The following is a 22915-nucleotide window of genomic DNA, read 5'->3' on the forward strand; positions in this document are numbered from 1 at the left end:
CTTCATTTCAACATAACCAGTCAAAACACAAGCTGTACAGAGCAGCAACTTAAAAAAGTAGTCAACTGATTACAGGGACTTCATAATCCTCATCTCCTGTGGCTTTATGCTAATGATATTGTTAAAGATAAACTAAAAATCAGCGTCCCATCACTGAAAACTCAAACTACAATTAACCTTACGATGCAAGCACCCCGGCTCAATGTGTACCGTTCTTCGACTAAACAAAAGCTTCTCTGACACTTTAACAGAGGCTAGGTCAGATGTTGCAAACTAAGAATGCGGGTCAAGGCCTTGAGTCGCACTGTTCAATTAAACATACAGTATGCCATTAGTTGTAGAGGTATTGTGAGATGAAGCGGTGCAGTTTCTGCCTGTTGTCGGCCTGCTGGAAGAGAAGACTGAGCCCCAGGGAGACCCCCCCCCTCTGTTGCTCCTCCACAAGGACCTGAGGACACAGAAACAGGACACAGTCAGGACACTTGCATCCAAAACGCTCTTTTTATTCAAAAGCCTTTATTTAAACATTCAGACAGCGGAGCGTTTCTTATCTTTAGCGGTGTGCTCTGTGTACAAGGGCAAAAAAACCCAAAAAACAAAACACTCGACATAAGAAAAGATAAAAATGAGACATTTCAAAACAAGAACACTTCAAAAAGACAAGACAAACAACAAACGCAGGTAAAGGCGTTACAAAGAACCACAACATTGAACCACGTTATTCACTCAGTAAGGTCTGAAATAAGAGGGATGAGCAAGACAAACTTCACATTGTACCGTCGTTTGCTCTATTTTCCGGGTGCATAAAAACCAGAAGCAGCTTTCCCTAATTCCCTTGTTACCTGTGGAACTTGTAAAGCAAAGCAGTCTTGACATCAGGAATTCAAATCAGTTGTCAAATCTTACAGACAAGCAAGATATAATGACAGTTTCTTGTATAATAACCTTAAAAAAAAGTTAATAATGACCTCATGAGATCTTGGTAGATATATAGGGCAATGATGCTCTATTTTTAAGGCAGCGATTCCCAGCCCACAGAGTGACAGGAGACAGTGATGCGTGTGGAGACTGTCTCTTTTTCTAACTTGCAGGGCTGAGTGAAAAGATGATACCAGTGTTTTTTTTTTTTTTAAGTTTGTGCCAGTTGTCTAAGTTGCCCCTCTCCTTTACACTATTGGTGTCTGAACACAGTCAGCATAGTTGGAGATATCAGAGCTTGTTTCCTTACGTTCAGAAAAAGCCATTTGCTGCCATTCATTTTTGTACAGTATGAAAAACAACTTCAACAAAATTGCCCGAGCTCAATAATCCATCATAGTAAACATGAAGCTTTCATTTGTTTTTTGTCAAAGTTTTTATTTTATTGTTCTTTTGCAGTGCTCGAGTTGACCGTTTCCATATCAGGTCAATCTCCTAACACAGACAGGCAGAAATGAAAGTCTCCACCAGGAAATAATCTCTCAAAAACATGTCGCCTTACAAACTTTATTGTCACATCCATTTGTTTTTATTTAGGGTGTCTTTGTTAGCCGGGACAGCAGTCAATTTCAAGCTAGGCTATTTTAAAAACGATGATAAACAAGTAAATGTTAAAATATCTACAGTAATAACATAGGGCATGCATTGCAAAATGACGGGGCAGAATGTGAACTAGATGTAGAAATGGCTTATAACTCTAAATAACATTAGTATTCTCCTTTAAAGAGCAGGGCTGCAGCGTCCATGTAAATTACACTGCCACAGTGGAGAGAATAAGGATGAGCGCTAACAGGACCTTCCTTTTCCTGTTTCTAATTTAAATCGCATGTGTCCTTGGCCCACTGAATTCTCTTTATAGCTTGACATTTCTCCCTAAAAAACAAGGACTGAATTTCTCACTTAATGCATCAATATTAGGTTGGACTCATGTTCAGGTTGAGCTCGGGCTCAAGAATAATGTTGAAAAGTGTTATTAGCTATTTATTGGATTTAGGCTCAACTGGGTACAGATATACGTTTGAAGTGAATTTTTTTGGGCCTCAACTTTCAGTCCCAAGTCAACCTTGAATTCTCTACAGCCAGACAGATTTAGACACACACACACACACACACACAGCCTGTCACTCACCCCCAGGTCTATTAGTGTTCTAACTGCGGTGCGTGCAGCCTCCTCCGAGCAGCTCTCTGTGAGATATGGCACAAAGATGCACATGAATCAAAAGAACACACAGATATCCAATATAGAAAAACCAGGTCGGTATAACAGAACAAAGCCATTACCAGAGGGATTGATGTCATTTTTTTAATACTGTGTATTACTGAAGGGTGTCATTTGGGTAGTTTCTGGTTGTCTTATATGAGGAGAGAAATGAGATTTGAGTCTGATAAAGACTGAATCAGTGGGAAGATGCATAATGATGGGCTTTTAAAGCCGGGGTGCTGAGAAATCTTTGTGTGTGCGTGCGTGTGAATGTGAGTATGAGTATGAGTGCTGGGTGGGGATGCGGTGTTGTTCTCACCATAGTGCCGTTTGTTCTTATCCGCTGTGTCACATAGATGGGTGTGTATCTGAGCGACACACTGCGTCTCTGCAGGGGGAAAAAAACACAGAAATGGAGCCAATTATTCCACTCAAAGGGAGGTGGGGATGCAAACTCAGTCTACCAAGATATTATATGGAGTGCTCTTGGTTTAATGACAGTGCTAACAAATACTCATGACAGGTGGGCGAGTCAGCAGGTCATAGCAAATGGGTAAATGGCTCAGGGCGAAACATGAATATCAAAGACATGGAACTGTGATAAACATTCATGACGACTTGGTATTATCATGAACTGCACAAGCTATTCTGGCACTTTTCTCAATAGGAATCTGTCATCTACAGATTAGACTATACATTCCCTCACATCCTACACACACACACACACACACACACACAAAGTTTATGCTAAAGACAAGAGAATGCCTTGTTCTGTCCCTTAACAGACGCTAACAATACAACTAATGAACATCACAATATTGATCATGAATAAGCATTGTGCCTTAGACACACACACACCTGGCAGAGGTGTGTGTAGGAGGTCCAGGCCCTCTGTGGTCCAACACAGTGCCCTCAGATGGCCAGCCAGCATACTGCAGAGGAAGAAGAGCATCTCTGGACACTGGGTTGGCTGGCTCAACTAGAAAAGGAGACAGAAATGACAGACACTGAAGGAGGAGTGGACAGAAAAAGCAAAATAAGGATGGAGGGGTTTGCAGGAATGAAAGAGCATTTTTAAAGGATTATTTGAGCCACTGTTTATGTGTTGGCTGGGTGTTTCTGTGTGCATGTCTCCTCAGCAGCGGCGGTTGGTGGACAAAATAACCGGAACACCTAACAATATATGAAAATCAAGTACCTAAAAGTGCTTCAGTCCTCCTTGGAAAGCTGTCATACAAGTCCTGAACTACTGTGTGTAGCGAGATACTTCAAGAAGTTCAAGCCTCCAGTTCTTTGACGCATGAAGGAGAGGTGGAAATCTACTTCACACTCCAGAACTTCCCATAAAAGTTCAACAACGTTCACATCTGGCGAGTAGGGAGGTCATGGAAGACGTTGAAAGTGACAGCATTCCGGCGTTCATGAAACCTCTCTTCATCATCTTTAATTATTATCATTATCATTATCACCTTGTAATATGGAAACATGTGGGAGCAGTGTTTGCACCGTGAAGTGCAGCTGCTTCTGTAAAATGGCCTCATATTTCTTGGTCGTTAAATGACCGTGCAGAGCAATCATCCAATGTAATGAGTCCCACGAAATGGCCGCCCATATTATTACAGCATGTTGAACAGTTTGCAACAGACATCGTGGGCTGAAGGCATCCTTTGGCTGTCTCCAAACGTAAAACTCATCCAGATGGAGGAAAAAGGGTGAAATAAAACTGATCAGACCGTATTACTTTTTTTTTTTGCTTAGGGGTTTTTGTGCTGCTCACACAAAGACATGCATATTTATGCATTGGCTTCGGATACAAAGGGTTTCCAAATTGCAGCTCTGCCACAAATACCAGGTCTGTGAAGCTCACAATGTAGTTTTGTTGAGATGGTTTCACAGAGGTGCTGATTCAATTCTGTGGTCATTTTCCAGGCTATAGTTTTGTGGTTGCTATGAATTAGGCTGCAATGAATATTCAAATGAATTTTAAAAAACTCATTTAGTTTTGTGGTTGCTATGAAAGGAGCTGCAATGCAATGTTATGAATTCATTTATTTATCTATTTATTATTTATGCATTTATTTTTTATGCATTTAACATTTCGAAAAGATTAATGCTTTTGGTTTATTGGGCTGTCATATTCAGTTGACAGATTACACTGTAAGAAACCTTTGTGCATTGGTCAAAAATGTAACAAAAAACATGACAAATTGTGATTTTTTTATACATTTGATACGTTGAAAAGAGTGTGTTCTTACACCTCAGGTTACTTTGAAAACTCACATAATTTTTTAAAGCTGACACATACAACTAATTGGAATTCAAGTTAATATGACTCATCTGTTTAGGCGCTTTTGTAATAATGATTTATTTACTTCAAAGTAGGTTAGTTCAAAGTACTTTTTCATGTGGTGTTTCTCTCAGTTTTTACGCCCCCTGTAGGCAGCCACCTATGGTGCCGTGTAGCTCAGGGCAGCATGGGATTTTAAATTTTTTTTTTTTAATTGTTATGTTTTTTTCCCCTCAAACAAGCTCAGGCGCCCCCATATCCCTGTAGCTCAGTACTTCTCAACATGGGATCTGGGGACCACCAGGGGTCCTTGAGGAGGTTCCAGGGGGTCCCCAGCAAATTGGTGAATTGTTAAACTTCAGCATTATTTAATTTACAAGAAGTTAATACAATTCACTGTTATCTCTCTACCTAGTACCTACAATACAGATAGTCATGTAATTCTGGACAAAATCATATCTAACAATTAAAATATTCTCAGATTTGGATCTGAGAGATAAAATCTCATCAAATGGGGGTCCGTGGACTAAATTAGGGGTCCTTGATATGAAAAAGGTTGAGAATCACTGCTGTAGTCTATAGCATGCTAAGGAGCCATGGGGCACCAACAATGCCAGGACGACTGCTCTTCTGTACCTTGTAGGAACGTGAGTCCGGCTCCTCACAGTCGGAGTCGCTGTGATACGGGTCGTCAGTGGTGCTCCAGGACAGAGTGCCCTGCTTCCTCCAGAAATCACAGATAGGAACGTCCCTGGGAACCTACACAGCATGGAGGGCAGAATGGACGGAGCAGAGAAAATAAGGAGGAAGGGAGGAAAAAGAAGTCAAGCAAACATACAGTATATCAGACTGTAACCATTTCTATCTGGTGATTGTGAATCCTGCTGCAATTTATTACAAAAAAGTGACACCTACTCTTAGAAAATAATTGTTAGCACCAAATTAAAACAAATAATGCTGCTGAATATTGGATAACTTACGGTGTTGGTTGACAAAATAACACTTTTACAGACCAGATTCTCTGGATTTTATAAATGTTGAATGAACTTCAGGCAACGGAATTTTCCAAAACAGATATATAGTGTTTTGAAGTAGAACTCTGTCTGTTTTGACAATGTTGTGTAAGTTTATCTTACTTCTTCCATGATCAGGATGCCGCAGCGTACCAGACTGTCCACTGCATCCAAAGCGAAACTCTGAGAGGACTGACAGGGCTTGGGAGGGAGAGAGGAAGAGAGGGAGAGAGAGGGACTTGGTAAGTTCAATGGTAAAGCAAAGTTAGAGAGGCAGACAGCTTCAACCCATCACATACTGTATCTAAGAACTGCAGTGGGGGGCAGCTGGCAGGCGGCATAAGATGTGTAGTAGAGATGTAGTTGAGATCAGAGAGGGAGAACGAGAGATGGCCGGCAGGGGGATGAGAACAGAAAAATATATTTTTTTAGTGACGAATGGGGAGAGAAACAGAGCCGAGAGAGGCAAGAAAGAGCAACCAATGAAGTGAGAGGTGAGCAAAGGGAGAAAAGAAAAGAATAGTATTTCTGGCTCTGATTAAGAGCCATTGAAGTCAGGTAGATGGAACACACACACACACACACACACACACACACACACACACACACACACACACACACACACACACACACACAATTCAAAACCTCTCTCTGCCTGAGATAGAGGCAGCGGGGTAGGATGAATGGCTGTTCGGCTCCATTAAACATCCATTGAATGAGACGCACTCTATGGGTGTGTGTGTGTGTGTGTGAAACCCACCGGCATAAAGCCTGGAGGCAAGAGATGGCAGAGCTGCAGGGCTCTCTCAGTCAGCTCAGACTGACAGAGCACCACGTCAAACTCCATGTCTTCTCTGTCTTGCTCGCCCTCCACCCCGTCGCTCCGCACCCTGCTGCTGATGCCGCTGCCGGCCACCTCGCACAGCATGGCTGACACCGCACACGCTGAGGAAACACACACACACACACAACACACAGTAAAACAATACAGCCACTACTATGTGGGAGATTGGTCGACTTGTCAACTTAGCTGATAAGTGATGGCACCGAAATCATCAATGTGTCCCCGGTAGATCGTTCACTCAGGTGCCTCATGCCAACACTTCAGCATACACTGTTGAGTGATAATAGGCGACTCACATTATCTAAAGTAGGAAGACTTTTAGACGCTTTTAGAAAGTTGTTACCTCCAACGGCGAAGTAAAAATGATGTAATGTTTTCAACCATGTCTGTCTTTTTGTCTGTTTGTTTGCAAGATATTTCAAAAAGTTCTGAATGGATTTGGCTGAAATTTGGTAGACTGATTGCACTTGGCCAAACCAGTTGATTTGATTTTGGTGATGATTTCTGCCATTACACAAAGACAACTGATAAACAAACATGAACCGGTAGAGAGGCTGCAGCTTTGCAAGTTGGAGAATTGTTCAGCGTTGGCGGAGGTTTGAATTCTACCAAGTGCCTTCCTGCTGTATCATATTTAATATAAATTCAACCGATCCACAAGAATCTGCCAGATTTAGCTGCATATCATTAAAAATACACTTAGCATTTAACTTTAGAGCTGCTACAAGTTCTCATTTTCTTCCTTTTGAGATAATGCTAGTTGCCTATAATCACTCACCATAGTGTATGCTGAAATGTTAACATGGAGCACTGGACCAAACGACCAACCATGGACACATGGATGATTCTGGTGTCCATGTTCTCATCGCTTAATGTGTAAGCCGACAATCTCCCAAACAGGACAAGCTCCCCAAAACTTGGTCTATTCCTTTAATGACTTCTCTTGATAATACACTGGCTTATGCAGATGTTAAACTAATAAGGGTCGTGACATTGATCTGTATAATCATACTAATAATGTGATATTTTATTCATGCCCGTCTGGAAATTTTCTTTTCGCCTGCCCCCCTTCACAGGGAGGTCAAAGCACAGATTAACGCCCTTGGAGCTGCCTGATTTCCCTGGATAATATGCTAGCTGGTATTTGACGAATGGTGGTTTTGACGTCAATCCCTATGTGTCATATGTATTGATACAATAAATAGATACACAATAAGCAACAGGAACTGAGAAAAGAAACACCTCCAACAGCTAAAAGGGATCTGCGCTGCTACTGGTGACATGGCTCTGGCTCAGCTCTGGCTTCTGTTTCTCATTATGTGCAGCGGATATTATGTGCTGTTGAACGTAGCCAACAGCGCTCAAAGCTTGGCATGTTTTTAACACTCAGAGTATCAAGTGCTAAAACTTAAAATATTCATGTTTCCATAGTCATATGCCAACAGCAGTAGCCACAGCCAACGCCTCCCACAAACATCCGTCTGGCGCTGCTAGCCTGGAGGACACAGGACCTAAGGATGATATTTAGGCTTGAATGTAGGAAAAGGACAGTCTGCTACACATACACATGCATAGTCACTCACCACCAACAGCCTCCATTATAAAGGTGTGCGTGACAATCTGGGCATGGAGGGAGAGGCTGAGTGTGGCAGCGAGGGAAGGACAAGGAGCGATAAAGGGGTCTTTCCTAGAAAGAGGAAGGGAGGGAGGCATGGATCAAATGGAAGAAGGGACAGAAACGGAGACAGAGGTTTCACTGAAAGGGAAATTGTATTTTTGATAAGAAAAACAGTTTTGCTCTTTACTTCGTATCAGTCTTCTCTCTCTTTTTCTATTCTCGCAAAAAGAAACCCAACCTGGAAGGCGCGGCAGCGATGGAGAGGTGAGGGGCGAGCAGCGTCAGAGAATAGTAGACCACTTCTACCAAACTTCCCCCAAAGCCCACGTCTTTGTTTCTGAACAAGACTTCCTCTGTCAGCCAGGCCACATCACGACACAGGGCAGACGCACACACACCCTGGGAGGGGAGGGGAGGGGGGGAGTAGAGGAGAGGGACAGATAAGGAGAAATTTCATTCCAAAATCAGATGTACGCAATAACCACCCAGTGACATTAGATAGTGACTAGAGAGTATGACTCAGAAAATCACTGCCACACTAATAATCTACCACGGAAACCAATTCAGTTTATGAGCATATTGGAGTATTGATGGGTCCTTAGTGGGGCAAAGGAGGAATCGACACTGTAACGGCACCATGGGGAAACCTTGCTCAGAAGACACTAACACACACACACACACACACACACACACACAGGGACAGTGCCATGTACCTTGCGGTGTCTGTGCAGCAAAAGACTAGACACCAGACCAGTGGACATCACAGCTGTGCAGGAGGTTGCAGCTACAAAAGAGGTAACACACACACACAGTATGCTGCACAGTTTGCATACGATTAGACTAATGGCTTATGAAGATTCATTTATGATTCAGCAGAGGTACATAATCCTGGACTTACAGTAGAGGAGGTGGAGGATGAGGGCGATGCTGAGGTCCCTCTCTGGATGAGTTGGCTGGATCAGTTCAGGTGCATAATGAGAAGGCAGGAGCCACGACATCATCCTCTGCCCAAATACAGAGTCAGCTCTTGAGAGAGAGAGGGGAGATGAGGAGAGATGGGAACGCAGGATGAATAAACTGAATGATAATTTCACTTTAAATCCTCTCTTCTAATTTATACCAGTTCATGAGGGATAGCAAAACCGAAGACTTTAAAGAAACGATTGATCGTTAGCCTTAATGTGTATTGTGGTAAATTAAATTCATTGTCATGGGCTCCATTTCATTATTTTAATGACTATTTTCAGTCCACTCTTATTACAAAATTTGTGATGAAGGACAAGAAATCTCCAGTCAAAGCTCCAGTTTGATAATTTTATTCCCCTAAATCAGTTCAAACAAATTATCCTCAGTCTTATGCAAGATGTGTGCTCCTGTTTCTGATCTAAATTTATTTTTTATTGTACATACTTTACAATTTTTGTATTGTCTACTGTATTGTATGTTTTATTGTGTGACCCCTGCTGCCATTTCTTGACCAGGTTTCCGTGGAAAAGAAATTTTGAATCTAAATGGGACTTCCTGGTAAAATAAAGGCAAAATAAAAAAAATAAAGAAAAGAGCTGGATTCAGAGTGAACCCATTAATGCCCATTATGAGAGCTCAGTGGATGACTAATACCATATTTCTGAGAATGAAGGAAAATATGCATCTGGGAAAAAAAACACTCTATAGACTCAAGGGACAAGCCTGCAGTAGCTATATCACCCAAAAATGGAGCCTGATACAGTTTTTTGTGCTGCTTATCAGAGGCTGAGCTCAAGTGATAATGTATGTGAGTATTATTTATGTAGCTCAACTGTGAATCTTTGTGTATGTGTGTCTGTGTGTGTGTGTGAGAGAGTGTGAGCGAGAGAGAGAGAGAGAGAGAGAGAGAGAGAGAGAGAGAGAGAGAGAGAGAGAGAGAGAGAGAGAGAGAGAGAGAGAGAGAAAGGGAGCGTGCAATATAAAATGCTGGCTCTGTAATACCCAAGTGCTACAGAGAGTGACATTGTTTATTTCAACCAAGAATAATAATAATTGTGGGTGCATGTATCCATGTTAAAAAAAATATAATTGTGTTTGTATGTGTAGGTTTTCCATTTCACTTGAACAGCTCCTACATTCCCTGCCTTCATGTATCATATATGGGGACAAAACAAAAAAGAGGCTTCAAAAGATTAAACCTCAGCAGCCAGAGACAAAGAGAATCAGTGAGCATGGCAGAGACACAATGTTAAGTACCAGAGCATTTTAATGATGTAGGCTTGCACAAAGCACTAAAATTGCTCACATGCTGATAACTATCCAATCTAGCTATCCCTCTCTTCCTCTTTCCATCTATCACTTGCCATCTCTTTCACTCACGCTCTTTTTTTCTGCTTCCCACTCTCTCAGAAGAATTAAACATATGAAGGGAGCAGAAGCCAAGCAGAGTTTGCGCAAGGACAATATTTTCTGTCCGTTATCTTTTTCACTGGCAGACTGTGTAATGTTGATGCTAATTGGACCGAGTCTAAGAGGATGAAAACTCTCAGACTACTTGCATCATATCTGCGCCAAATTTAAGGTTTAGAGGAAAGTTGATCTTCAAAGTTTAAGGGAAAGTAACTTTTTAATTTCACAGATGTTAGATAAAACACAATCCCACCCAAATCCCTTTGTGGAATGTTCACACACAGACACATACGAACACACACACAGACACACACACACGCACAGCATGGTTTGATACCTGTTGTTGAGGATAGTTGGCAGCAACAGGTCCTGAAGAGGGCGCCATCCATCCACTCTGCATCTCCCCGTCTCACACATCTCCTACAGATACACACACACACACACACACAGATGGATTATGTGTGCACACTTGCATACATGCGTGCAAACAATCACACACATTCTCACATAATTGCAAAGTACTATCTCTAAATCATTCAATACTGGAGATCTGGTAGACTGAGTTAAGAAAATGAGACAAAGTTTGCATTGGATCATCATTTTAATTGAAATCCTGGACTAATCTGTACACGTTTTTGCCTCCTCTGAGTGGTAACCACTGCCGTATCCCATTCCGCTATGTTGCTATCTCCCAATGTTAACCTTAAGATAAACCTGCCTCTGAGTGAGGATAAAGAAAACTAAAGGATAAAGTAAGGAGTACAGATACAAAGTAAGAGTTAAATTCAGGTTAGGCTAAAGTTTGAAGAATTTTAAACCTAATTTGTACAAGATGATTTGGTTAGCAGAGTTTAAAAGGTCACTGTAATCTTGGATAAGGTTTAATCTTTGCCTGTGCAACAGTTTGCAAATGATTAGCAGGTCCTTGATGATTTGCTTAGTTCTGTTGTGCACCTTGAGAGAGAAGGGCTGCGCGAAGTGGATCCTCACACTTCCACCTGTCCTCCTCCAGAGAAGAGAGCACAGGAACCGCAAAAAACTTAAGCCAACCTGTGGAGATATGCAACACACACACACACACACACACACACTTAGAGGAGTGCTACATAATGGGTTTAGCCAGAGCGATAATATCATAATGAGTCCCTGCCTTTAGGAGGTACATTACAACAGCAATATCACTAATGAACAGGATCGATGATGAGCAATAAGATTAATAGCCAGTCAGAGAGCGTGTGCTATGTGTGTCTGTGTACAAGACTATTTGTGAAATGCTGTTCTGTACGTTGTGTCTGAACTACAGAGAACAAAATGATGAGGCAAGGACCTTATTATGGCAATTAACCCAAAGCAACACCCACTCTCCAGTACCCACTCGAAGCTCTGATAATAGTAGAGACTAAGACTAATGGAGACTAATGGCAGTCACCATCGCCTTACAAAATAAAATGCAGGCTTAACATAATCAACCAACCTTGGCAAGCCCGATGCAGAAATGAGAGAACAGCGAAGTTGTAGGGCACAAAGCTGTATCCCAGATAATTATTGCCAATTCTGAGATATTCTGTTTTGCCTCTAAACCTTCACTTGCCCCTAAAGGATATTATAGTTATAGATTGCTCCTATTAAAGCGATGCTGAACTTTCCTAGTACCTTGAGTTGTGTAACTTCCTGGCCATGATAGAACCCCAAAATTCTCTGTTATCTACTGCTCCAGTAGAGACGATTGGAGAATTGCATTTTTTTCTCTCTTCATTCACTTCATTTGAACAAGTGTTGAAGACCGAAATTCTTCTGACCGGATTTCGGTGTTACACTTTAATAAACATAAAGAAAAGCGATTCACGTAAAAAAAAAACATCAGCAGAATGTCTCGTTTTTTTTATATCTTGTCAGAACCTGTTTCGCTATACAATGGCAGTGAATGGAGAGAGAAAAAAACGCAATTCCCCAATCGCCTCTACTGGAGTAACTGATAACAGAGAATTGCCAATTCCGGGGTTATATCATGGACAGGAAGCTACACAACGACACTTTAAGAGGCGTTTGTGTGTGCTTGAAAGTGTGTCTGTGTGTGTGTTTGCACGCAGGCACCTGTATGTTAGTCTTGGGGACACAGTCATAGGAGATGCCCACAGGGACCAGACTGACATCCAGCACAGAGCCGTCTTTGATGAGCTCTCTGATGCGAGCGAGCCACTGGCCACCTTGGCCGGACTCCCATGACACACCAACACTTACGGCCTGGCCCTCGCGAAGCAGCTCACGTACCAGCTGGAGAGGGAGGGCGGAAAAAAGACAAAGAGAGATGGCAGAGACAAAGGCTTGAAAAGTTCTGGGAGCAGGGGAGAAATTAACATAAAAGGCCTTCCATGCATTTTGAAAATACAAATAGGCAACGCAGCAAAACAGACCTCAGAGAGAAGACAAAGAGACGGGACGATAGGGCATGCGGGGGATGCAAAAGGGCAACTGGGAGGAAGAGAAGTCAAAATGCAGAGGACAGAGAGGATAAAGAGTAGAAGTGAAAGGGACTGTGGGGGACACTTCACGAGATTTAGAAATACTTCCATTGCCTGAAGTACTGTTTTCCCCTTACAGACAGAGAAAATTCAATTACTATTGAACAGCAGCTAAGCAGGCCTACACTCAATAAACAATAAAGGTCTATTAACATTGAAATACAGCCAATAAACAACCTGCTTTCTCACGCAGAGCCAATATGCTTACTCACATAAATGGTCAATGAAAAAAAACCCTACTCACTGCCTCACTCATAAACAACCTGTTTATGTTCCACTGTGGCTATAGTCCCTCAGATTAATGTCAGGCTGAGCCATTTTATTGAGCCGTATAGCACAATATTGATCTTAATAAAGCCAGTAAGTCCTCCAAATGAAATGCACTTTATTTGGCAAAGATACAATGTGCAAAAAAAACAAACTCCCTAGCCAGATGCAGAGAGGAAGACAATAATGATAAATAGGGGTGAGTGACAAAAAAAAAAAAAAAAGGTAATAAGGCATGAGGCAACGCACAATGAAAAGGCACTTGAGGAAACTCTGACGAATGGAACAAAGACAGAGGGAGAGGACAGAGCCATTAATACACTCCATGGAAATCTCCCAAATAAGGAAAAACTGACAAATTACCTTCCCATAAAAATAGACACAACCTGCCCGGGCCTGCCAAGCACACACAATCAAGCTAACCCCCATTCTTCTCCTTTCTCCTTCCTTCCCTCCCGCTCTCCCTCCCTCGCTTTCCTCACTCCAGCCAACTCTAAAGCTGCAATCTCTGTAGCAAAACTCAAGCCTGTTGGTAATTTATGAGAATGAATAGAGAGAGAGAGAGAGAGAGAGAGAGAGAGAGAGAGAGAGAGAGAGAGAGAGAGAGAGAGAGAGAGAGAGAGAGAGAGAGAGAGAGAGAGAGAGAGAGAGAGAGAGAGAGAGAGAGAGAAGCATGAGGCTGGGGAAAGAGGGAGACGGGGAAAGGACGGGTTGTATTCTGACTGAGGAGCTGATGGTGAAAACGGTATACTAAAGAGGGCAATGAAAAGAATGTGTGCGTGTGCGTGTGCGTGTGCGTGTGCGTGAGCGAGTAGGTGCGGGTGTGTGGCTCCACTGAATATCCATACATTAAAACAGCCAATTTAAGTAAGAGTCAGACTTACGGAGGTCATGACTGGTGAGTACAGGCCGTCCATCTCGGCATCCTGTTCAGTCAGTGCACAAGGTGGCAGGAGGACCACGCCTACTTTCTGCAGGACTGACCTATAAGGAAAACAGTGCTTCTCAGTGTGAAGGGTAAAAAGAAATGGCTGACCAGCTGGCCATAACGTCGTCTTATTGTCCCAGGCTGTTTCTCAGGTGATATCTCAGACATCACAATATCTCAGACAACCTAGAAAGATGCTGCAACTTCAAAACTAATTGGGGGCCTTATAATTAAAAGGTGAAAACTTTGAAAAGCCTCCTGTACTCCTGCACCGCAAGTCCGATTGACATGAAACATGCTACACACATTCAGCTATCCTTACACATTTGATTGGCCTAATGAGGGCGCTATAACTAAAGGTCAAAATTTATCTCAAACGTGATATCTCAGAAACCACTGGTGTGATTTTGATGAGGGATGACGCTGATTTTGGCAGTGTGTTCTGCCGTTTTGAAATAATTACACTGATTGGCTGATGGAGGCACTATAATTAAAGGTCACAATTAAAAAATTTGAAAGGCCATAACTGTTCACCACAGTTCAGTTCAGTTTTGTTGAAACTGGATGGATGCTGTTTCTGATTGGCCCAAAGGGTGCCTGCATCATTTGCAGGGGATGACATATTTACTTACCTCTGCAGCACTTTTGTGTGTGTGTGTGTGTGTGTGTGTGTGTGTGTGTGTACCTTAGCCAGGAGTTGTTAATCTGGAGGGGATAAAGAGTATATGGGACTCTCAGGTTGTGACAGAAGAGCACCAGAGGGATGAGAGCACAGTCCATGACGCTCTGACGCACATACACATACACCGGCAGAGAGCCCTAAATAACAAATGAACAGACGCAGCTTTAGATACCTAGGGTTAATCACATTGTTTTTCACCATAGCAAACAATAGCAGACTGTGCAAAGGTGGTGCATGCAAGCAGTTGAGTGGAAGCATGTGTGCGCATACACACACACACACACACACACACGTGGCTTAGGAGAGTATTTCTGTGGCCTTACATTTAATCAATATCGATAATCATGCCCCACAAGCCTATCTAAGAAAGAGAAAACACATTTATATTTTAAACCAGCACAGATATAAAAACAGACATTCAAAGCTATCCTTTTTTACACTCAAATGGTGAGGAAAGGTGGAGAAAAAGACTATGTATGTGTAGAGTATGTGTGAGTGAATGTAAGTACGTATCGCAAAAAGCCCACAGTAGACCTATAGTGTTTTTCAAGGTCAACAAGAACTCCATTATTCTGTGCTTGGCCCTTTCCATTGTTCGTGTTCTTCTGAACGGCACCTGATTTTTCCATTAGAGATACGGGAGTGGAGCGCTGATTTCACCACTGAACTCTAATTATATATACGCTGAAATCAAGGCAGAGATAAAATATGATTGCACTTTTGCGGAAATTGTAGTCTCACTTGTAAAAATGGTACTAATGTTTTCAATAAAAATGCTATAATTGTAATTTGAAAAAAAAACAAAACAAACTGATAGGATTCAGAATTCTGCAGTTTCTTTCATAAGCAATTATCAAAATAACTCAATATTGTTTTTGTTTTTTTATTATTCTTATTATTTTTATCTTCACTAGTCCATCAGGCAAAGCTGGTCCAAAATCTCATTTAAAGATTTTTCACAAAATTGACAAATATCAGTTACACTGGTTTATCAGTTAAAATGATTTAGCAGCAAAAAGGAGTTTTTAAATCAGTTGTTAGTTTTTAATCAGTACAGTACAGTTGATGAGTACAGACCCTACATCATGTGCAATATGTTTCAGTAAATAAAAGAAAGGAAGGAATTGTGCTCCACAAGCATTTAGACAGTGACACATCATACAAAATCTTTTGACTCCACACTCTTATGATTTGTGTGTGAAATGAAACAATGAATCTAGGGTTAAAGTGTAGACCATCAGATTTCACCTTTTTGGGTAATTTCAGCCATAATGGATAAATAAATCATCCCTTTTTTTATATGGTTGTCCTATTTCAAGGTTCCAAAAGATTGTTTAGACAGATTAAAATTATATTCTATTTTATTATTATATTATTGCTGTAAGAAATTCTGAATTTGTGACAACTCCTAAATGACTCAAAGCCATAAGCACCACTACACTCTGGTTTTCATGTGCTTTTCTGTTTCGTTTTGCCATGGACTGTATTTTAAGGGGATTTCAGCTAAAGATACGGCCCACTGAAGTCATTCAGCCTATCTTAAAGTTCTGTAACAGCAGCATGCTTCAGATCTTTATTTACTTGTACTCATTTAGCCAACCATGTAATTAGGGCTGTGTAGTGTGCAGCTGAAACCTCATAGGGATAATTAAATGCAACAAGGCAAGAAAGAGCACAGTAAGTTGTCAAGTATTTGGTAATGCGTACAGTTTTCAGACTTAAAAAAAAAAAAAAAAAACTTTCATCAGATATGGCTGAAAACACCCTAATTTCACATCAAGTAATGAGAGTATGGTGCCAAAACATGAAACAATGTATCACTGTTCAAATACATAGTGTACTTTCTGTATTTTGGAGGAAAACTTGTATAGAAAGAGTCATCTGAGTATGAAAAGCTAGGGGGGCATGTTGTTCTGTGTGTGTGTGTGTGTGTGCGCGCAATTCACATGTACCTGTTGTGAGGCTCTGTGCAAAGCTGCCAGGTGGTTGAGGTTAACTTGAATACTGCCGAATACAGAACCAAGCATCTTCAACATCACCCAGCCCACAAATCTACGCAGGAAAGGAGAGTGGGTGGAGGGAGGAATAAAAAGAAAGAGAGGAGAGAAGAGGGGATATAGATGACTGGAGATAAGGAGAGGAGGTGAATGTAGAAGAACTGCAGGGAATAATGGATTGGATAGCTAGTGGCGACGCCAAGAAAAAACACACGTCTTTGACTTGATGTAGAGAGAAAAGGAGAGTTAGGGAAAGAGTTAAGCGTGACAACATGTAAATGAGATAGATGGGAGAGAGACAAAGTGGGGAGAAGAGGGATGGAGATAAGAAAGAAACTGATGACATAGGAGAAAAACAAAATGGAGAGTGATAAAGGGGAGGAATGGTGCGAGGGTGACAGCTGTAGATAGAGACAGAGGCAGTAAAGGGGCGAGAGAAAGGCAGAGAGAGAGAGAGAGAGAGAGAGAGAGAGAGAGAGAGAGAGAGAGAGAGAGAGAAAAGAAAGGAGCAGCAGAGAAAATACAGGGCAGATTGCGAGGAGAGATTCTAGACTATAAGAAACAGACAAAAAAGTGTCTTCAAAAGGCCAAGAGTTTCAACTCGATTTCACCAGCTATTCACAGAATGCTAATACGGTCGGTGGTTACTTGAAACTGGCTCTGAAGGCCAGACCGACACATCCAACTCCAATTTAAAACTACAATATGCAACTTTTTCACCTTGAGCCAGCAAAGTCTTTTGCAACTCTGGCACTCTTGCACCTGAGTTCAGCCAAGTTCGTGCCCCAACACCTGTCACTTATCTTGATGAGCTGTCTGATGAACTCTGTTCGATAAGCTTGCACTGCTAGCTGGCTGTGTAGAAAATGGATAGAAATTCTAGAAACACTCCCTTTTATTTGACATTAGCTTTTCTCATGTGTTTGCCTTTTACTTTAGTCTTGCCTCACTAATATTTTGTTTTCTGTTGTTTGTTTAATGTTTGTATATCTTGAATATTTCATACTAATGCTTGAGGCAAGTAATATATGGTGTATATTGGGGAAGGTGTAATGTCTCTGTACTAAGATACCATATAGAAGTGTTCTGTTGATCCCAGTTTTATTTTATGTCATAAATCAATAAAAAAAACAATTGATCACAAAAAAACAGAAAAGCAAATTTCAGGCAAATGGGGGGGATTTACTCAAGGCATGTACACATGGTCACATAATGTACAATGTATCCTATTTATTTATTATTTCATGTGAAAAGGTTGCATGCTGTAGCTTTATACATAAACAAACATAAGTACACAAAGAAACAGACAAATCTCTCCCTCTCTCTCTATTTCTCATTCACACTTTTCATCCACCCACCCAGCCACCCATACACACCGCAAGAGGCCAGGAGAGATGCAGGTGTTAATGAGGGTGAGGTATGGTGAGAGGCGGTTGAGTTGCCCTCGGCTGTCTCCCCCCTCCGGTGCTTTTTGTTCCGCTGTGAGAGCCTCCTGCACCCTGAAACACATGGTCACAGGACAGCAGGGTTAACACGGCACAAAGCTGCTTTTGTGCTGCACATAGACAAACGCTAACACCAGCCTTCCAGTAAGACAACAACATCCTTGGGTAAAGAGGTTACATAAAGGTTAAACTCAATTAGACTGAGGGAGAGAAAACAACAGATACAAAATGAAGACCCAGTGACAGAGATAGGGAAAGTCTGGCGACAGTCCCAAGTTATCCCATTTCCCTTCGTTGGCTCTGCACAGACCCCACGTTAGCCTTCATTTTCTATATCTCTGTCTGTATCTCTTATCTTTCCTCCTCCTTTCTGTTTCCCTCTCTCCAGACATGCAGAGGCCTGTTTCATTTTCTATATCTCTGCCCATCACTTATTTACTCTCCTCTGGCATCTCTACTGCTCTACTCCTCTTTTCCCTCAGGTACCTGTTGCTCTGACAGACTCTATCCAGTCTCTTGCCAACCGGACTCGGGTAAACCTTGCATCCATTCACATACAGCACACAGCACACCCTCCGCACCAGCCAGCCACGGTACCTACAATACAAAACGCACGATGCAGGCAGTTAGAAAATGGCTCTGGGTGTGTTTTGTAGGTACTGTAAGAATTTCTAAGCATTCGTCTAGGTAGATATAATCAATACCTGGTGTGGGTCTCGTTGACGCTCAGAAGGTTCTGGAAGCCAAGGGAAGGAGATTTTTGTCCAAGCTTCTTGCCCTGAGCCATGACATGTAGAGAAAAACACAGAAAAACACAAAAACAACAACAACAACCCAGATTAAGCACTATCAGGCAGAATTCCATTAATCACATGAAAGACACCATTATAACCTAAGAGGCCTCTGAAGGATACAGCCTGAATGGGGACATCTATTAAGGCATCTCTGAATTTGCTAAATGAGCTCAGTGTGTCAGGTCAGCCCTCTCTCAGGATATTTGTTTCATTGTTATTGGAAAGATCATATGGACTTGTACCAGGATTTCCTCAACCATTTCTCCCTCCTCTCACCCCGTCTTTCTACCACCGTTCTCTTCATCCTCTACGCTACATACTCACCAGACTGTCTGGGGTACACTGGTGGCAGCACTGACCCACACTGGGTCTGAATTTACCCAGGTAGGGAGGCACCGCCTTCAGCTTTTTCTTGATCTTCACTCCCCATGATAACTAAGAGGGAGGGAAACACAGTGTCACATACTGTATACTGTACTACTACATCATACAGGTATTAGTTAAAGGATAATTTCCGTTATTTTCAACCTGGGCCTCATTTTCTTAGTTTTTACCATCAACACAGTTTTTACCACAGCGCTCCCGGGAGGAATGTAAAGCTCTACAGTGAAGTAAGTGATGAAACACAATCATAATCAATCGTCATGATGGCAAAACCTAGCAAACTAAGGGACAGGTTGAAAATAACCAGAATTATCCTTTAATACAGGCCCGTGTGAGCTCTAGTATTACACAATCATAGCACCATCAGGCACAAACAACACATGCCCTAATACAAGGGCCAGACTGTGAACTGTGTAATCAACCAGACTAATGGAACCTGCAGCAGGCTGACTGCTGGTCAGCGCTGTATGCAATTCTCAAATTTTGTGACATGAATATCTTTACAAATTTTATCATTGGGATTATCATGCTATTATCACGCTGTGTGTGTGTGGGAGGGGGTGACTGTGTTTGTCTCTGTGTAAGATTAAGTGTCATACTTGAAATTCGGATTGATTATCCCGCTTAAATGAGAACTGGGCTCATGGATCTCCCAATATCAATGACACATTTGTCATGGTTGAATGAAGTTGATGGATTACACAAAACAGAGCAGTTGACTGAATCAATAGCTGGCAAAGGAAAAGTCCATTTAAAGACACATTACTACCATAAAGACAAAGCTTGGAATTAATTATCGATAATCTAAATAAGTAGTCCAGGGGACAAGCCTAATACTGGGAAATAGAAGCGCTCTGTTCACATCCAAAGGGATTTCTGCTTGAAATCTGAGAGTAGTCCCAACTCCTTAAATTTACCATATCATCCAATTCAATTGGATCTAACTAGCCCTAAAGATTGAGGTAGGTTTTTCTCTTCCTCAAGTAAATCAATTTTAAGAGAATCAGCAATATTGGATCTTGACAAATTTCATCTCAGTCCCATTCCATTATGTACTTTAAACCCTGTTGAACCACTTGAGATCTGCCCAAAACAATTACAAACTTGGCTCAAAGTCCTTCTATCCCGAAACTGAACGCTCTGTTATTATATTATAACATTTATTTTCCACTCCTCCTCTCCTTGTTCTTTCATCATCAGACAGGCCTACTGTAGGCAATCTTCAGAAAAAATGGGTCAAATCAGCGAGTTTCATATCAACACATCCAGCAGCAGTTGAGAGTAAACATTTAGAAATTAATTTGTCAGTTCATGGGAAGGAGGATATTAAAATCAGTTTTGTCTGTGAGGAAGAAAAGTTTAAGAGTGATGCAGTTTTGGGCAGGCGTGTTACAGATGAGCTAAGGACGGACAGAGACTAGCAAATGGCAGAAGATTTGAGGAAACATCTGATAATCCCAGACGAAATAGTGATCACTACCATAGGCAGATGGGCAGCGGATTGCATATTTTGCAGAGCTCACAGTGCCATGGGAGGGCACAGTAGATGAGGCATATGGCATATATAGGAAAATGCTAAGGTGTACTGAGTTGGCAGCAGAGGTTGGAAAACTAGACTAATGCCCTTTGGAGACTGGGTGCCAAGGGTCTGCAGCAAAGTCAAGCTTAACACTAAGAGATGAATTTGGCATTCGTGGCCGCAGCTTAATGCAGGTAGTAGAGGCTATGTCTGAGGCAGTAGAGGGGGCCAGTGAGTGGCCGTGGCTGAGGAGAAAGAATACTGACTGGAGGACAAAAAAAACTTTGAACCACCCCAGTTGCTGACATGAGGCGGTTGTAGTACACCCACCATCTTTGTAGTCTTGTCATGATTTCCAAAATGGAGGAAAAGCTTGTATTATGTGTTTCATAATTTCCAGAGTTGTACAGTACAGCAACTCTATCAGAGAATACCGAGAACACACAAAGAAGACTTATGCATGGTGAAATGTTATGTGTCACTCGTGTTATTCACCTACTGTGCCTTGAGATGCACTGAGCGGGTATTTGAAGAATTTGGAGGCAAATACTTCATTGGTTTTCAATTAGCCCCACCCAATGTGCTGGATAGGCTACAATATTGCACTTTTCAGAGCAAGCAGCCTTGTTCTTTCGCTAAAATGTGAACAAAGCTTCAATGATACGTCTGTGATGCGAGGGGCCCACTCGAAAACCTCAGTGACATCATACCTAAACTCACACATTCAACTGTAACTTTTAGATTAGGCAGCAAGGGATCCTATAGATTTCTGAGGGTGTGCCTAATGTCCTCTTTCTAGGGCTGGGCGATAATTCAATATTCAGTGGAATCATATCGTGATGATATGAAGATATTTTAATATCGTGACACACATTTCTGCTGTCTAAATTGATGATGACAAGCAAATATTACTTAAAAACTCATAAAATGAGGTATGGTAGGAATATTATTTGAATATTTCTGTTTTGTTTGACATCACACCTAACATTACCATTCGGTTCAATGAGATGAACATTAATTTGATTATTTAACATGATTTTGCATGCATGAACCATATCGTGATACTGTATATACTGATATTGAGAAAAATCCTTATGATTATTGTGATATTGATTTCAACCATATCGCCCAGCCCCACCTCTTTCCTCTGTGGTCAGCATTTGTGGGCTATTACACCATTCTTTTCTAAATTGAAAATTGAATTGTGTATGGATGTTTGCCACAAGGGATTGATACATCACATCCTGTGTATCAGAAATGTCTCAGTCAAAGGCAACAAAGAGCATGGGATTGTACAGGTTCTCTTGTGAGTTCGAGTAAATTTCTGGATGGAAAGTATACCATGTGAGGTTAGTGCACTTGATGCTTAATATAAAAACAGGGTCTCAGACATTGGGGGACGACAGAAGGAGGGTGTCATGTAGGAACTGTTCTTACTGCAGGTCTGTTTTGTTGAATAGGTGGAAGGACCATCTCTTTGTTTAGGCCATTATTCCTCTCCTGCACCATGGTGGGCCACTCTGCAGATTTCCAGCCACAGACCTACCAATGTAAAGATTGGGGGGAGAAGTACAGTGTACAGCATCATGTAAAAACACAGTTTTCACACACATTCCCACTTCATGCTGGGTAATAGAGACTGTGGGTGTGTGCGTGTGTGCGCATCTGTAAACGAATGTGAGTGGGTGGGTAGTAAATTTTTAGGGAGCTTTAGGATACAACACCAGTTTTGTGAATTTTCAGAACGCAATGTTTGGAGAATAAGCGTTATCTCTCCAATTACAGAAAATAAACACACACAGACACACTCACACACACACACACCTCATGTTACAAAAAATTCATTTTGTCCTCCGGTCCTTGGCAAGGGAGTGTTGGCAGCACTCACCAATCTATCACCCTGAGCCCGTAGCTACAATTACACCCATCTAACCAGCTCTTCTTTACCTCCACCCTCAGTCTCAAATTCTTCCCTTCATACTTTTCTAGTTAAGGGACAGCAGCTTCAGTTCTTGCTGCCCATTTCCCATTGTTTCTTCCCTATTAGATTGTTGGAAAAC

At 41.7% G+C, this 22915-nt stretch overlaps 1 protein-coding gene across 1 annotated transcript; it reads right to left on the bottom strand.

Moving 5' to 3' along the window:
• Positions 1-331: 331 nt before the first annotated feature.
• On the bottom strand, positions 332-22364 carry gpat2 (glycerol-3-phosphate acyltransferase 2, mitochondrial). The gene is made up of 22 exons (XM_071536880.1): positions 22293-22364; positions 19277-19387; positions 18863-18936; positions 18645-18755; positions 18090-18212; positions 16669-16768; positions 14720-14853; positions 13991-14090; positions 12412-12591; positions 11272-11367; positions 10655-10737; positions 8840-8967; positions 8655-8725; positions 8180-8340; positions 7907-8010; positions 6240-6424; positions 5603-5680; positions 5103-5225; positions 3038-3158; positions 2499-2567; positions 2108-2163; positions 332-448 (listed from the first exon to the last, which is right to left on the bottom strand). The coding sequence occupies exons 1-22, from the start codon at positions 22362-22364 to the stop codon at positions 332-334; spliced, it is 2397 nt and encodes a 798-aa protein (XP_071392981.1).
• Between the last annotated feature and the right edge of the window lie 551 nt (positions 22365-22915).

The sequence above is a fragment of the Centroberyx affinis genome, unplaced genomic scaffold, assembly GCF_046629955.1.
Source record: "Centroberyx affinis isolate AG114_WGS23_722 - 3 ecotype Tasmania unplaced genomic scaffold, CSIRO-AGI_Caff_v1 ptg002953l_1, whole genome shotgun sequence".
NCBI classification, from domain to species: Eukaryota; Metazoa; Chordata; class Actinopteri; order Beryciformes; family Berycidae; genus Centroberyx; species Centroberyx affinis.